We start from the raw sequence: 16,344 nt of genomic DNA, 5'->3' as shown, positions 1-16,344 counted from the left end.
TGGATACGCCCAATCGCTAAGCTTTGGTAACTCGAGTGAATCGATAACCACGCAAGTCCAATGAGGTGGAAATTGAAGCAACATACCCAAAGTTCAGCTTCAGCCGTGAGCGTCAACACTAAGCTGAAATCGTGGTTCCAATGAGAGGACAGAAAGGACTTTTAAGCGTCTGTCAGACAATCATACTATATTTGTAAGAAGATTGAAAAGAATCATTGCAGAAACATTCTTAAACAGTGAAATGGCATTTCTCAAGTGTTCTTAAACACTCCCCCAAACACAGCCCCCCCCAAAAGAAGAAGAAGAAGAAGAAGAAGAAGAAGAAGAAGAAGAAGCAAGAAACGGAGATGTAAAAGATTTCATGAAATTGGTCTATTGCAATATACCGATTAGATTGCCTAGCTTTGATGCCCTGTACTTGCTTTCACTATGAAAAAACATGGTCAAACTACGAATAATGCCTTCAGGGCAACAGAAAAACCATGAATAAAGACGTCAGCAGATCTACCTGCCCTGGAGTTATAAGTGCTATTCTACTGAGAAATGAACATCACTGTAAATCTGATGACAGGTTTTTCAACAAATAGACATAGATTTTTCTGAACCAGTGATTCATCAACAACTAAACACTACCTCAAGAGGGATCGGTTTATTCGTGTACATGCAAAGTATGAAACTAAACAGTAATAACCACAGAAGCAACACTACTGAAAGCTGATATTAAGAAGAAACCATGAAAATAAATGGAAAGCCAGGCCAGTTAAGGAGGAAGCGGTTGGCTCAAGGTTCTGAAAAAGGAAACGAGAAAATGCTTATGCACATTGCACTGTGTCCAATTAATTAAGTGATTAAACATTCAATGATAGTCAAATTTGTCAGAGGAAGTCCAGGGAGTGGGAATGTACAGAAACATTTTCACAAGATCGAGTGTCAGTGATCATCGTCTTGGGGGGTCGCATCACTGCTTCCGCCGTCTGATTCTGAACCATTATCCTTGAGCTTCAATCCCTTGATGCCCGGCAGTGCTGATGTTTCTGCCTCGCCATCGATGCAATCAGTGAGCTTCAACTCCTCAATCCGCGGCAGTGCTGGTGCATTGGACGCATTCTCAACACATCCAGCTTGACTCGTCACTGTATCAAATCCATTCTGCACGAACCCATTGTACATGGGAATTGGCATTCCATAGTATCCAAGCATATTATCCGTGTAGGCAGGTCCAGAACCACTAAAATGAACTGCATGAGAAACAGAGTATGCACCGGCTCCATAGGAACCCCATCCGAATTTGTGATAACTCGAAAAATGGCCATACCCATGGAATGACCCGTATGGAGTTGCATACACGGGACAATAAAGTGGCCAGTAATTGCGATAATCCTGTCCTCTCCCTGTGTGACCATTCACTTCACAACCATCATAGCAGAAGTTGCGTGCTTCCTTTGGAATAGCCCTCTTGACCTCCACCAACCTGCCATGAATCTCATAAAAGTTGTTCTTCATCACATCCTCAGCCGTTTCCTCCGATGTAAAAGTGACAAAACCGAAACCCCTAGGCCGCCGGTAGGGGTCGTGCATTATCACCACATCCGTGGTCTTGCCGAACCTCTCGAAAAAGGTCTTGAACTCGTTCTCGGTCAAGCTAGTTGGTAAGCCCCCAACGAATATCTTTCTACTCCTAAAGCGCGTGTTAGTGTTATTGCCATTGAGACTGTTCCCACACGTCCTGCAACAATGGTTTTGGCCGAGGCGGACTTCTTGCCGGTTTGGGTGGTGCTCTGTTCTGTTTGCCTCCCTCACCAGCACCTATATAGTATTCAGGAGGTAACAAAATTGCAGCTACAAAAGACACATAACTAAAAAATTACAAATTCAATTTCCCCAAAACATGACAGAATTGACTCTACCATGATCCTCCTTCAACTGAGACAACAATCTTCAAACCTAGAATTCAGGCAAGAAGCAAAATTGAACAAACCCAAAATTTCAAAATCTCTTCTTTTTCATCTTTTGCTCGCGTTCAACGGAAACTGAACCAAATTAAGCGCCACATTCTCGAACTCCCCCACATACTTCTAGAAAGGAAAAAAAGAAAACGACACGGAGTAAACCAAAAAATCCGAAAAACGAAAAGAAGAACCGCACTGACCTTCTTCCCGAGAATGACGTGCTCTTTGTCCCCGAGGGCGGCCTTCGCCGAAGCCGGGTCGAAGAACCAGACGAAGGCGAAGCTTCTGGGGCTCCCCGTGTCTCGATCCTTCGGGACGACCGCGTGCGAGACGCCGCCGTACTTGCCGAAGTGCTCTCGCAGCGCCGCCTCGCCCGTCTCCCTCGAGATGCCTCCCACGTAAAGCTTCGCCTTTTCAGCTTCCATGGCCGAAGGCGAACGACGGTAGACGAAAATCTAGGAGAACAATTTCGTGGGAATTCGCAGGAAGCCCTCAGCACAAACCCTAGAAGAGGATTTCCGCACGGAACTGCAAAGAAACGAGTTCGAAAGCTCGGAATTTGATTGAACTGAAACAAGGAAGAGGAGAAATAAAGACTCCGGGTAAAAGCCCTCTTAAAGCGCGAATAGGAGCCGTCTGGTACTCAAACTCGAAAGCTCAATTTGAATTTTTGGGTTATTTATCTTCCTTTTTCTGTTAATGCACCCTAAAAAAGAAACAACTCCAATATATATATATATATTTTTAATCATTTGCAAATTAAAAAGGAGAGAAAGCGAAAACAAATAATTGATCGGACAATTTAAGATCGGCCTTGTCGAATAATTTAATATCGGTCCGGTGGTTATCTTTATCATAGCAATCCGAAGTTTATCCTGCTGTTAATTCAAAATATCGAAGGATAAACATTAACTTGAAAACTTCACCCGTTCAAAGAAGTTAATCGATATTCAAACTTCAAAATTCGAAAATCAAAGAAACGTATTCTTTCTAACTCTTGCGGATGCAATGAAGGTGCAACTGTTACTAAAAAAAATGTAGTATTGCTAAGCTTGTAGGATAAGATTGGTTGGTTGTTTAACTGTCGTCCGGATACACCGATGAGATGAAAATGTACTTCGATTTCACTAAGTTCAATGGATTACGAAGTAATTGCAAGAGATGCTCGAGTGGCACATGCAAAATTTTCTTGGCGCCGGGCTCGGGTTCGGGTTCGGATCACTACATTTGTGCTTTCTCTTGGAATTGAATAAAAAATGTGGGTCTACCTGTCTTGGGTAACAATGGTAGGAGTAGCACTATTACACCTAGGACTTCAGACATGGACTTCAAAGAGCAGCTCGAGTCTTTAACTCCTGCTCTCCGAATATTTTTGCTGTGCTAGTGAAAATCGACTTTACATTGCGAAACTTCTATTAGTTAAAAAGCCCAACCTAAGAACTTACACCGTCCATCGACAGGGGACGATGTGTAGGATTATGTTCACTATTTCTGATGCGGCAATGATCTAAACTTTTGATTTAGAAATTAACTTTTGATCAAAAGTTGATTTTTCTTTTATTTCTGTTTTTTTTAGCAATAGTTGATTTTTTCTATTTCCAAAGAAGTAAACTTTTTTTTTTTTTACTTTTTCAGGTGGCGCCAAAATTATTTTTGGAGCAAAAAAAAAAAGCTCCAAAATTAGAAAGACGCAGTTGCGTAGACATAAGAATTTCTGCTCCAAGAGTACTTCTGGAGCAGAAATTATACCCTAGAAGTGTGTCATGCGTGCCCTAGAAAGTACTTCTCAAATTACGAGAATACTCCGACTTCACCCATAAGCTTTATCATATGAAAATAAATAGGCCATTGCTTTTGTTTTAAGAAACTAATTTTGTTTCCCCAAAATAATAAACTTTTAAGATTAAGCTAAATGAATAGGAAATCCTAAAATTTGTCACGAAAGTATAATTTAGCCCTATAATTTTTAAAAATTATAATTAAGTCCTACAACTTTAAAAAAAAAATGCAATTCGGACAAAACTTGTCAAATTGGTGCAATCAAGTTATTTCGTTAACTCCGTCCAACTTAACCTTTTTGTTATCATGTCTTTTTTCTTACGTAGTGATAACGTGGCTAAAACATGAAACATAAGGCTAAAACGACACCCTTTTGGCATAATTTTGATTTTTCGATAAAAATTTTAGTTTAGATTATATTAAAAAAGGGCAAACTTAAAAAATACACAAAAAAGAAACTCAAGCGAAGGCTTCCAGCCTTTCTGCCGCCGCCGACAATGGTGAGAGATGGCCGGCGACCCTCGCAGTGGTGGCATCCTGCATTTTCCTTTTTTTGTATTTCTTAAATTTCATTTTTAATATAAATTAAATAAAAAATCAGATTTGAATCAAAACGACGTCCTTTTACTCACGTCTGCGTCCCGTAAGATACAAAACATAATAAAAAAATCATGTCAGTATTTTCTCTTAATCGAATTATTAGGAGTTAGAGAAAAAACTTGCCCCCTGAGGAATAGTCGTGCTCCACCGCTGGTTTGAGCCATAACTCGCCGGCCGCGTGGACACCTCGGTTATAAAAAAAAAAAGACTTAATTACACTAACTTGAAAAATTTATGATTTAATTACACATTTTAAAAATTTTGGAGATCAATTATATTTTTATGGCAAGTTTTAGAACTTTATTGACATTAGCATTTTTATGAGGTCTTTCTGCTTAATTAATTGTTATTCTTTTCAGTTTTTGAAAGGATTAAAACAGTGTCGCTTGAAATACCAAAGTTAGCGACATAGCATTCCCACGGTCCAGCGATCGCTCCGAGTCATCAGGTACTCCACTTCTCTCGGTCTTCGATTCCATCTGATGAAGATCTTTTGGATTTTCGCATTCACATGGATCTTTTCTTTTCTCCTTGGAACTTCCATCGTTTCAGTGCGCAGATTTGTAGTTTCCTCCAACTTCTCTAGGTGTCGCGCTCGTTCTGGTCGTCTACTCGGTTCCGTGCATTTAAGGTGCTTGTTGAAATGCCTCAGCGATAGTCATTCGGTACATTTGGTTTCTGTTCATTCCTTGTGGTGCCCCCATCTAGAACGTGGTGATTATCGATTGAAATCTTGTACGTGCCGTGCATACTGCGTGGGGATTGTCGAGCAGGGCGGCACGGTGCTTTGCGGGATATGTTTTGTGATCCCCGACCTGACGCGCTGCATGAGTAATGTGTTCAAATTTAATGTGCGAAGTCAAATTGAGGGTCTTGATCCAATCCCCTGGTGCACAGCACAAGTAGACACTTTTTGATGATGCATGGCTTCTAGTTTTCTTTCCTTCATTTGTTTTTCAGTTTGTTGAGTGGCTGACCTGAAATTGAACTGTGATTGAATTTGCACGCTCATTTTAGTCAATAATTACAGGTTGGATAGCTGAGGAGCTCTATATATAGTTGATATCCATTTTGTAGCCGAGTCTATGGGAGTCCTGAAAATATTGGGTTATAGCTTATTTATACTCTAATTCACTTCATCAAATCCAATGCCTCCTTCTTTGAACAGCTATGAATCTCTAGTCCTGAAATCCGCATTAGCGTCGAGATTCCTTCTTGTTGCACTTGTCGTCCTCTGGCGATCTCTTCTTGATCCTTATGACACCTCCGCTACCTTAAACCCTAATTGCCTCTCAAGTACCTCACCCTCATCTTCTGTTGACAACTTAGTGCTTTGGCCGAGCCTCGGCTCAGCGATCGAGAGCAATATCGTGTGGGATAGCGTGTACTACGTTCGGATCGCTCAGTGCGGCTACGAGTATGAGCAGACCTATGCTTTTTTCCCTCTGCTTCCCTTCCTCATGTCCGTTTCATCTCGAACAGGTTTGGATTTGTTATCCCAGTTGCTTTGATTCATCATTGTGCATTTGTATGTTATTCATGTGATCTTATCGGTCGATACCAGTTCTTCTTCCGTTGGTTCCTGTGATCGGATACAGAGCAGTCTTGGGACTTTCAGGCTACCTCATCAGCAACATTGCCTTTGTGTTTGCTGCAGTTTATTTCTACAGGTCATATAATCTTATCACTCTCTCTTTGTCTCACATGACGGGGGATTTATGACGTTTCAAACATTATTGTGCTTATCCTACTTTTGGAGGTTATGATTCTGAAGGGCGAGAGATGCTTATTCACCAAGTGTTCTAGTTGATTATTTTAAGTTCATCAAATTTTTTTATGAAGTGATTCCAGTACCCAGTGTTTGCAGCGAGATTGTACTTCATGAGAAGATTTCCTTTCTTCACAGTTGTGCTTGTCCAATGCATTTCCTACTTCTGATTCTTCGGAATAAGACCAATATAATTCGTATGGGCTGGACTAAAATGTCTCCAAATGATTTGGCTTTTAATATTATATTACCTAGAGATCATGGGAGTTAGTGAGTAGTTTTAAGACTATGTAGTGTTTTCAACAGGCTTTCAGTGATTATCTTGAAGGACACAAAGGCATCTCTTAGGGCTTCTATCTTGTTCTCCTTCAACCCGGCTTCAATATTTTACACATCCATGTAATATTCTAAACTCTTTGCTCCTAAATTGTTTCTCCAGTGGACTGAGCGTAATACTTGCCCATGTCATTTGCAGTTATTCTGAAAGTCTGTATGCTCTTTTCTCAATTGGAGGGGTATATCACTGGTTCTCTGGTGCGCAGAGTATAGCTGTTCTGTGGCTTGCTGTTTCAGGTTTGGCAAGGTCGAATGGAATGATTAATGCTGGCTATATCTGTTTTCATACAATGCTCAGGGCTTATGAAGCTTTGATTTACAAAAAGCGCACTTCTGTGAGTTTTCTTAACTTGAACACCTCGGGGTATATTCACTGTAGGGGTGTACGGGGAAAACGATGGAATTGGAGTGATTGGATGGGCTCCAAGCTGGGTAGTAAAGAATACGGAGTGGGTTTTGAGTTCAAAATATCGACAATTGCGAGTATATAGTAGGTTGCAGGATATGTCGTCATATCCTCCTTATACCAAGAATCTTGGTATGGAGTTTCTTTGCGCAGCTCCTCTGAAAACAGCTGTACATGGCATTAAAGAATCATTTCTTTTAGATCTATGAGTATTCTTCAGGGCTCATTGAGCCAAAGAGCATGACAGTTAGCTAATTCATGTAACTCATAATTGGAAACTTGATTGGTATCTACCTTATTGTCTTGCTTGTTTTTATGGTTAAACTTGAAAGGTTTTGATGTGTCACGATTCTAGTCTGTGCTTTGTAACTGCAATCTAAGATGTTGATAATTGGTAGGTCAAAGAACTTTGATTTGAAACAGAAAAGATACAAGGCCTCTAGAACCTGCAGAATAAGGATTCTAAAATTCAAGTTCTAAGATGATTCCAAGAGGCTGCATAATGATATTCGTAAGGTAGATTCCAGGGGCTCACATATAAGCTGACCGCTTACCACCTTTCACTCGTACAAGATGAAACTGCTATATTGTGTGTAGATCATGTCTAGGTTTGAGTTGATTTTGGATGTCAAGTTACATTCAATATGGCATGTTCATAAAATCAACTCGTGCAAAATGTACGCTAGTATCGGCAATTGATTCTTTCCATCGTTATTCTTTGTGAGTGCATTTGGGGTGATATGCCTAGCTTGGTGCCACAGGACAGCAGATAAGAACATATAGAGCACCTTATTCATTTATGTGTAATCACTAGCCCTACGCATATTCTAGGATTGGTATGCCTGATGAGATTATCTTTTAACTCATTTATTTCTATCTCAGCTGGCACTGCAGGTTTTTGCTGTTGGAATCCTGCACTGTCTCTTTATATTTATTCCATTTATCTCTTTCCAAGCTTTTGGATACTACAACATGTGCCATGGACATCATTTTGATGACATCAGACCTTGGTGTAGAGGGAGAATACCTACCATGTACAATTACATCCAAGATCATTATTGGTAGGTGAAGCACTCATTTGGTACAACATTTTAACAATTGATCTTTGACACTATTAGTGCTTCTAGCATTTACTTGTAAATTGAGAATATAAGGGTCTGTATGGTAACACTCCAGAAATGCGTATGGTAAAAAATTGTTCCGAAAGTGTTCCTAGAACACTTTTGAGAAACAAAAACACTTTTGGAGCAAAAATGGGAAATAAAAAAAACTTGTTTCTGGGTTTTGGAGCACTTTTTAGAAACAACTCGAGGGCGAGCTTGTACAAGCCACCACCGCCCACCATCGTCGGCGAGGAGTTGAAACGGCCGCCACCGCCCGTCGCCGCCGATCCCCTGCTGGCCGCCGCCTCCTCTGGTGGTCGCCACCGCCCGCCGCCTCCTCCGGCGGTCGCCACCGCCCGCCGCCGGTTACGGATCCTTCCTTTTGGTGAAAAAAGTGTTTTTTTTTTTTTTTTTTTGTACTTGCCAAATGCGTTTCTGTTCTCGAAAATCGTAACCGGGAACAGAAACACAAAAAAATGTTTCCGTTCCAAATATGTTCCCGGGAACGTAAACGTTACTATACACACCCTAAGTGTCTCTTTGATAAAGTCATGTTGGTTCTTTTGGATTCACTCTATTAGCGATTGGCTTCAATTTAAAGTCTGATGCTTCATTTCTCTGTATATGTTGCAATCCCAGGATTATTACTATAATAAGATTCCGTTTAACATTGTGGATGTATGTTCTTATCCGGGGTTACTTTACGATGCATTGACCATTCATAGAAGCTTCCTTTCCCGCATTGGGTTTGGATTGTGATACTGTCTGGCAAGGAGATCTAATACTGAATCTGGTGGGAGAGAAGAGAAATGTAGTGTTGGACTTTAGTAAAACAAGAAAAATTCTTGAATATTCTTGGGCAACTTATTCCATTTCAACCTGTAATTGATTGCTTTATGTCATTATAAGAGAGGATTCAAGTGGGATTTGGTTTAACCTGTTGTATGTTTCTATGCAATGAAAATATTCCAAAATGGACTTATTGGTTCTTGTGACTTGTTCTGTCATTCGAACTTTCTGTTTTGGTGAAAAGTTGAGTGGTGAATGTGGTGGCTAGACAAATGACTAATGGTTTTATCATGGATTGTTGTTTCTCCATGATGTTAATGCTTGAACAGAGCAAAAGAGGCAGGATGAATTTAGGCACCCCTAGATTATAACACTGTTTGAAGTGAGATATAATCGCGTTGATTGCTTTCTGCTCACTAGGTGAGTAAGACACTGCCTTTTTTTTTTTTTTTGGTAAGGAGTAAGACACTGCTTTTGATGACTGCATATTTGAAGAAGGCTTGAAAAGTTTGAGACAATGAGCTGTGAATGTCACTTTCCATAGTTACTGCTGGGCAACACCTACAGTTATAATATCACTCTGTATGCCCATTTTCTTGCTGGTGTTTTTGATTGAAAGAGGAAGTTATGGAAATAGAAAGCCCAATACATGTATGGGCTTGGAAGTTCATATTGATCTGCTAAATATTTTGTGTTAGTAATGAATTATTTTTTCTTTTATGCAGGGGAGTAGGGTTCTTAAAATACTTCCATCTAAAACAGATGCCAAATTTTCTGCTGGCATCTCCCATCTTGACCTTAACGGTTTGCTCGATATTGACCTATGCTAGAGCATGGTCTAAGCTCCTCTTTTCACTAGGATTTCAAGCTGCTCTTGAAGAGATGTCTGCAGAATTTCTCCTTCGACCAGTGGCATATTCAAGGGAAAAAACTTGCTCTCCAGATAATGTGAGCAGTACTGATACAGGTAACTTCTTCAGAACTCAGAGGCTATGACTTTCATGCACAAGTGGATGCTCTGTCTCCCCTCCTCAACCCCCAAAAGGAAATGTGTGGCATATAATGTTCTTTTAAAATTTAGTACCTTCTATCAGTTTTTCTACAAAAGTTAAAAGCCGGCATTATGGTGCTTCTAACAGAAACTCGCCATCTTAGGAGGAGGAAACAAATGATTGGTAGAGCAAAGCCTTCAACTCAAGCAAAAGAGAACAAATCGCTTGACGAGTTATCATACTTGTCTGCCTCCATATTCCCATTCATAGTACACTTGGGGTTCATGGGAGCAACAGCATTGTTTGTCATGCATGTGCAGGTTAGATTCCTCCTCGTTATATTTTTTCTGCGCCTATATATGTTCTGACTATCCAAAGAGATCTCATGTTCCTATCATTACCCTAATGTATATCTTGACACAGAAAAAAGGCACATTGCATACTTGGTTTCAAAATATGGGGGAAAAGTATGTAGTTGGATCAAATTTTGAAATCTAGCACATGCTTTAATTTATAATGACACGATGCATTTATTTACCTAAATGCATGAAATTTGCCCTATTTTACGTTGTTTGTGGGAAATGCCAAGAAAAAATCTAGCCTAGTTTACGAGATTGGGTTACTTGACACCTTTAATCTCATTCAAGAAAACAACACAATCTAGAAAACTCAAACTTCACTGCATCAAAATAGCTCCAAACTCCAACATGGGTCTCTGTTCTACTTTTAATCCTCATCAGTTAATGCCTATGGGTAACTTGCAAGATACAGTGTGGACCAGGATATAAAAAAAGTAAAGTAATGGCGTATACAGTAAGACTAAATCTCTTGTCATGCCTGTTCTAAATTACAAGCTAAAGTTGGCTAGTCTTGAATGTTGTGCTTAGTGAAGTTTATGGATTATCCTATCATAAATAAAAGCATGAGCTAAATTCGAAATGATTTTAAATACAAGCTTCTACCTGCAATCAGCGATCATAGTGTGGTTATCGTTGTGAGTTTTCATAGGATCGCTAATTTTTCATTTGCTTCAAATGTTTGGAACCAAAGTGATGACTGATAATTTCGGATCTTGCGGGCTTGTTCTAATGCATGATAATTGGCAGGTTGCCACTCGTTTTCTGTCTGCCAGTGCTCCGCTCTATTGGTTTGCTGCATATTTGATTATTTCTCCTAGTTCACGGAGATGGGGATATTTGATTTGGGCCTATTGTGCAGCGTATATCCTTCTTGGCAGTTTACTCTTCTCTAACTTTTACCCGTTCACATGATGACCTCTGCCACCTTTTCTCACCACAGCCAATGCCTTGCTATATGCCGGAGCCAATTGATTTTTTTCCTCAGCTTCTATTATTGATGGAGCTGAGCCTTTCGGTTCTTACTTTGATCTTTCATGACTGTGCCCGTGAATTTGCTGGGGGGCCATCCAATTGCCTCTGCAGCTCCAGCTGTATGCTCTTACCGTTTAAAGTACATGATTTTAATCAAGTCAGTGCAATGATGTAAGAGATGAGGTTAGATTATCTGTGATGCTTGAAGGGCAACTTTCGTCTGGAGTCAATATTTATTTGCTTGTACCATTAAGAACCTTCTTGTCCTATTGTGCAATGCCCGGTAGAAGGATCCTCTTCTTTTCTTTCTTGATCATTTTGAGTAACTTGTGAATATTCCTCAATTTGTCCCCACTTGCATTTTATGAGATATAATCGTGGCATGTGCTGTTCATGATTCATAGTTCTCTGCGGCTTGTTGCCGACGTATTTGTTTTTCGGATAAGGTGTATCCTCGAATGTGCTACCGATTAAAAAATTGAGACCTAATGAATGGCTAGGAAAAGTACCAAAAAAGTCATAAACCTATTGCATTGGTACCAATTCAGTCCTAAACCTTTCAATTGAACTACTTTAGTCTACCTTTTTGTATTGATACCAATTTAGTCAATCAGATCAATTTTGGCTTAAAATTGCTAACATGGACGCCGACAGTGCCACATACTATAGTAAACGCTGACGTGGATACTTTTTAAATAGTATTTATTTAAAAAATTATTTTTGAATTATTATTTTCTTTCTAAACTTTTTCTCTTTCAATCCACCCCAAATTTCCTAAAAAAAAAAAAAAAAAATCCATCTCAGATTTCCATCTCCTTCCACGTTTCCTCCTCCATCTTCGGCCACCTTAAATTGAACTTCCCCATCTTGCTCCTCCATCGCCAATGGCGGAGTTGCCGGCGGCGCATCCAAGGCAACACTATGGGGCGTCCAACGCTCTCTGTTGACCATAGTTGCTCGTGGCCATGCACAAGCGGCCGTCACTACGACCATGGTCGCAGATTTGGAAACCGTCGCTCGAGGCCACGGCGGAACCCATCGCGAGGAACCCATCGCGAGGAACGACTCATGGACCGCCAAGCTTTTGCTCCATCGCACTTTCTGTTAGCTCCGTCTTCCTCTGTCGTCGCCCGCCCTTGGCTCGTGGTCGGTCCCATTGTCCATGGTTGAGCTACCCCTCCATGTCATGGTGGCTCGTGGTTCTTGCCCGTCCAAATCCGGGCTAGAGTTGTGCCTCCAGATCTGGTCTCATCCATTGCCGCAAGCTATGGACAGCGAGCTCAAACAAGGAAGAAAAAACAGAGGTACAAGGTAGACGGCGAGAGCTTGAACTCGATCCATGGTTGGCAACTCCGCCGGTGGGGGTTGGCCTAATCAAGGTGCCGGCGACTCCGTCGGTGGCGACGGCAAGGGAGGAGGGGGCAAGCGGTCGTGAGACCTCGGCTAGATCCGAACCCTAGGAAAGTTGTAGGAAGGGAGAGGGGAAGCAGCGAAGCAGAGGGGAAGAATAGAGAGAAAATGTTATGTTTTGTATTTTTTTAATTCTAGGCCATATTCAAAAATAATTTTTTTAAATAAATGCTATTTAAAGAAAATATCCATATCGGCGTCTATCGTCTTATGTGGCACCGCCAGCATCCATGTCGGTAATTTCAAGTCAAAATTGACCGGATGGACTAAATTGGTATCAAGGCAAAAAGATTTAAGATTAAATTGATTCAATTGAAAGGTGTAGGACCGAATTGGTATCAATGTAATAGGTTTATGACTTTTTTTGTACTTCTCCCATGAATGGCTTGTTTTCCTATCCATAGTGAAGTGCTCTTTTTGCCAACTCGTGTTGAGAGCTGTGCGTGACATTACATAGCGTTCCGCGATAGACAAAATCCATTTGTCCCTCCTGATCCATTATTGAAAGAAATTATCAGCATGCTAATTGAATTAAGATATATGAGCCTGATCCGATACTCCGTCATTACCAGTACCTATAATTAATAGGTCAAATTAGTCTAAAGTTTCTAATCTTGTAAAGCGGTTGCATGGAAGGTTGCATTTGATCCCGTTTCTATACGTGGCATCCTGGTGTTAATCACCAACCCGATCCCATCTCTTAGAACTCATGCTTTCGTGAATATGTGTCACGGACTGAATTCTTCCATATCTTTGTGGTGCTTGTGAAATCCGGATGAACAATGGCTGATGCAGAAGGGAATATACAACTTGTTTGTGAAAGCATCGTTGAGTGTTTGTGCTAGGAATCCAAGAGAGGAAACCATCTTAGAGGATCTTTGAAGGTGTGGTTAGCTTCTTATGCACAAACTGGTTGGAAGCTTATGATGCTTTCTTTATGAGGTCATGTAGGCTGAAATCAATTGTTGTATTGTAATGATCTGTATGTATCGCTCAAAGGACTAAATGTCGAAGTTATATTGGGCATGGTATGATGCGGTGTGAGGATGTTGTTCGCATACTGTTCTTGGGAATAATCTACGGAAGGAAGATCATCACGATTTCTCAGCTCACTGGATGTCTCATAGGTGTGGTTTCCACAGTCAAGAATATGTCAGCTCGTGGGCAATGGTATTAGAGCAGAATCCCTCCAATAGTGTTCTACTCGCTCCTATGAGGGTGGAGTGATTGCTAGGAGCCAGGAGGGCTCGGACAAGATGTGTCTCTTGTCAAGCTTCTAGGATGAAATGAGGAGATAGGAATAAATAAAATTGTCCATCAAATCGGGAAAACATTCCTCGTTCATGGGCGAATCTCAAGAGGAGGCATGTTACCACATTTCAAATACGAAGAAAAACCTCTATTGGTATGCTAAGGCTAGGAGAATTCTACTAGATGAAAGAAAGTATTATCGAAGGAGCGTTGACTCGAGATGCTGCATTGTCAAGGAGAGCACAAGGAGAAAGTAGACTAGAAGTGCCATAAATTTTCTACAGCGTTCACTTGAGTGCCATAATTTTCAAAACGTTCACTTAAGTACCATAACTTTCAAAATCGTTCACTTGAGTGCCATGTTGACGTGGGCGCCGGAAAAGCCGACGTGACAATCGGAAAGATGACGTGACACTCCGCAAAGGCGACGTGGCTCGCCGGAAAGCTAACGAGGCTTGTCGGAAAGCCGACGTGGCAAACCAAAAAAGTTGATGTAGCACTCAAGTGAATGATTTTGATCCGACATAGCATTCAAGTGAACGATTTTTGAAAGTTATGGCACTCAAGTGAACGCCGTACACAAGTTATGACACTCACGGTTTACTTATCCCAAAGCACAAGTGACTGGAGATTCACGAACATTTTTAATTGGGAGAAGCCACCGATGGAGTGTATTAGCTTGTTTTGTTAAGCGAGCATTCCATTCATGTAAGTCTCAGGGGAGTGGCATTGATGGTTGGAATGCAAGGAAGCAACAAAGACGCCGGCTCGAGCGTTCCATTCATGTAAGTCCCAATAGAGTGGCATTGATGGTTGGAACGCAAGGAAGCAACAAAGTAGCCGGCAGGGAGCACATTGCCAAATTAGATGGCGGAGAATGTGACAGACCGAATTCTCCCATACCCTTGTGAGCTGAATGTGGAGCTTGTGGAATCTAAGTGAAGAGTTAATGATGCGGAAAAGGAAGATGCCACTGGTTCGTGGAAGTAATGTTAGAGTGTTTGTGCTAGGAATTTCTGAAGGCGGGTTTGACCTCTCGGGCACAAACCGATCGGCAGCTAATGCCGCTTTCTCGGTGAGCCCACGACAGAGTGAAACTAGTTGTTGTATAAACGATCCGTATGTCTCGCTTGATGGACTGGATATCCGAGCTAAATTGATTGTGGTTCGATTCGATGTGAGAATGCGATTTGCTATACTGTTCTTACGAGCAATCTATAGAAAAAAGGGCTGGAATAGTGTTATCGACTCGTCGGGCGTCGCACTAACTATTTTGTGGCAAAGAATTTGTCGGTCCGTGACATATGATCATTGTTACTCCTATTTGTGTCGCAAACCTTAAACCACATTTTTCCTTGATAATCTCAAATTTCTCCTCCATCGTTGTTTGTAATCTCATCTCGACATTTCGACAACTTTGATCAAGTCAAGTGCTTTCAAATTTCCTCCCAGTCAGGATCCAACTCGTTATAGACATGAGCGCTCACTCCTAGGGTTGAACATGGTTCTAGGGTAGAACCGAGAACCTAGAACCGGAACATGGAGGATCCGCTCCGGTTCCAGGTTCCAAGGTATGCGGGGTAGGTTCCAGGTTCCAAAAATTGAGGAACTTGTTCCAACGGGTAGGTTCCAAGTTCTACTACCTAGAACTTGGAACCCGGACCCTAGATTCCGAAATAAATTTTTATATTTTTCTTGGTATATATTTTTGCACAATCATACAATGTTCTATGGCATCCGATGTTGAGTGTATAATTTGGAGCCAAACAATTTTTTATGTTTCAGGTTCCAAAAAATGATAAACGTGTTCCAATAGATTGGTTTTAGGTTCTAAATGTAACTTGTACAAAGCCTAAAATCACTCACCTCTACTTTCTCTTAGATGTTGTAGTGTTCACTCTCATTTTGATTAACTAAAAATGAAAAAATAAAAGAAAATAAAAAAAATTGATAGATTCTCGGGTACCTTGGAACCGACCCTAGAACCTGTGACGGGGTAGGTTCTAGGTTTCAAGGTGTGACGGGTAGGTTCCAAGTTCCAAAAAATGAGGAACCCGTTCCGATGAGTAGGTTCCGGGTGGAATCTATAAAGAACCCGAAACCGCTTACCTCTACTCACTCCGCATGGCCAATCCCATGGTAAAAGACTAGCGAGAAGCGATGAAAAGCCAACTCGGATTACTTCTGAGCACTTACGGAGATAATTCTCCTTGGTTTATCCGAAACATGTTTTGATATTGTTTTCATATGCTTGTTTTTAGCCATTCTTGGATTGAAATTAACGCAAAAAACCACGAAAAATTTCAAGAAATAACGAGCCATTTTTTTTTTTTGCAAAAAATTAATATTCTAAAAAAGATTTTTCAAAAAATGATCGCATGTATTGCTTATAAATATGAATGAATGAACGATAGACATAAATTATTATTGGTGATGACAAAAAAACTAATTATTTCAAGTGATATAAACAACTATTTTTTGGAAAATATTTTCTAAATTATTAACTCCTAGGAAATAATTTTCTGAATTTTCGGATGTTTGGACCATAAAAAATAAACTAACCAATGAAAATATTTTCGGTCAATAGAAAAATCACCTTCAAAAGTAAGGATAATCATTTCCTCTTTGAA

The 16,344-nt window shown here is 40.6% G+C and overlaps 2 protein-coding genes across 3 annotated transcripts; one reads left to right on the top strand and one right to left on the bottom strand.

Moving 5' to 3' along the window:
• Positions 1 to 760: 760 nt before the first annotated feature.
• Positions 761 to 2,594, bottom strand: LOC115739518 (RNA-binding protein 1-like). Its single transcript, XM_030672644.2, has 2 exons — positions 2,150 to 2,594; positions 761 to 1,806 (listed from the first exon to the last, which is right to left on the bottom strand). The coding sequence occupies exons 1-2, from the start codon at positions 2,372 to 2,374 to the stop codon at positions 931 to 933; spliced, it is 1,101 nt and encodes a 366-aa protein (XP_030528504.2). The 5' UTR covers positions 2,375 to 2,594; the 3' UTR covers positions 761 to 930.
• A 2,073-nt stretch (positions 2,595 to 4,667) lies between these two features.
• On the top strand, positions 4,668 to 11,366 carry LOC115739575 (GPI mannosyltransferase 2). Of its 2 annotated transcripts, XM_030672730.2 has the most exons (9): positions 4,669 to 4,816; positions 5,359 to 5,810; positions 5,893 to 5,998; positions 6,403 to 6,495; positions 6,572 to 6,767; positions 7,721 to 7,899; positions 9,456 to 9,697; positions 9,870 to 10,042; positions 10,829 to 11,366. In XM_030672730.2, the coding sequence occupies exons 2-9, from the start codon at positions 5,477 to 5,479 to the stop codon at positions 10,991 to 10,993; spliced, it is 1,488 nt and encodes a 495-aa protein (XP_030528590.1). In that variant the 5' UTR covers positions 4,669 to 4,816; positions 5,359 to 5,476; the 3' UTR covers positions 10,994 to 11,366. The 2 variants fall into 2 exon arrangements, with proteins under 2 accessions (XP_048130678.1, XP_030528590.1); XM_048274721.1 differs by lacking the exon at positions 10,829 to 11,366 and having other exon boundaries at positions 4,668 to 4,816; positions 9,886 to 10,036.
• The last annotated feature ends 4,978 nt before the right edge of the window (positions 11,367 to 16,344 follow it).

This window comes from Rhodamnia argentea, chromosome 2 (genome assembly GCF_020921035.1).
Source record: "Rhodamnia argentea isolate NSW1041297 chromosome 2, ASM2092103v1, whole genome shotgun sequence".
Taxonomy (NCBI): Eukaryota; Viridiplantae; Streptophyta; class Magnoliopsida; order Myrtales; family Myrtaceae; genus Rhodamnia; species Rhodamnia argentea.
Note: the sequence above shows the minus strand (reverse complement) of the source record. Positions and strands in the feature narration are given on the sequence as shown.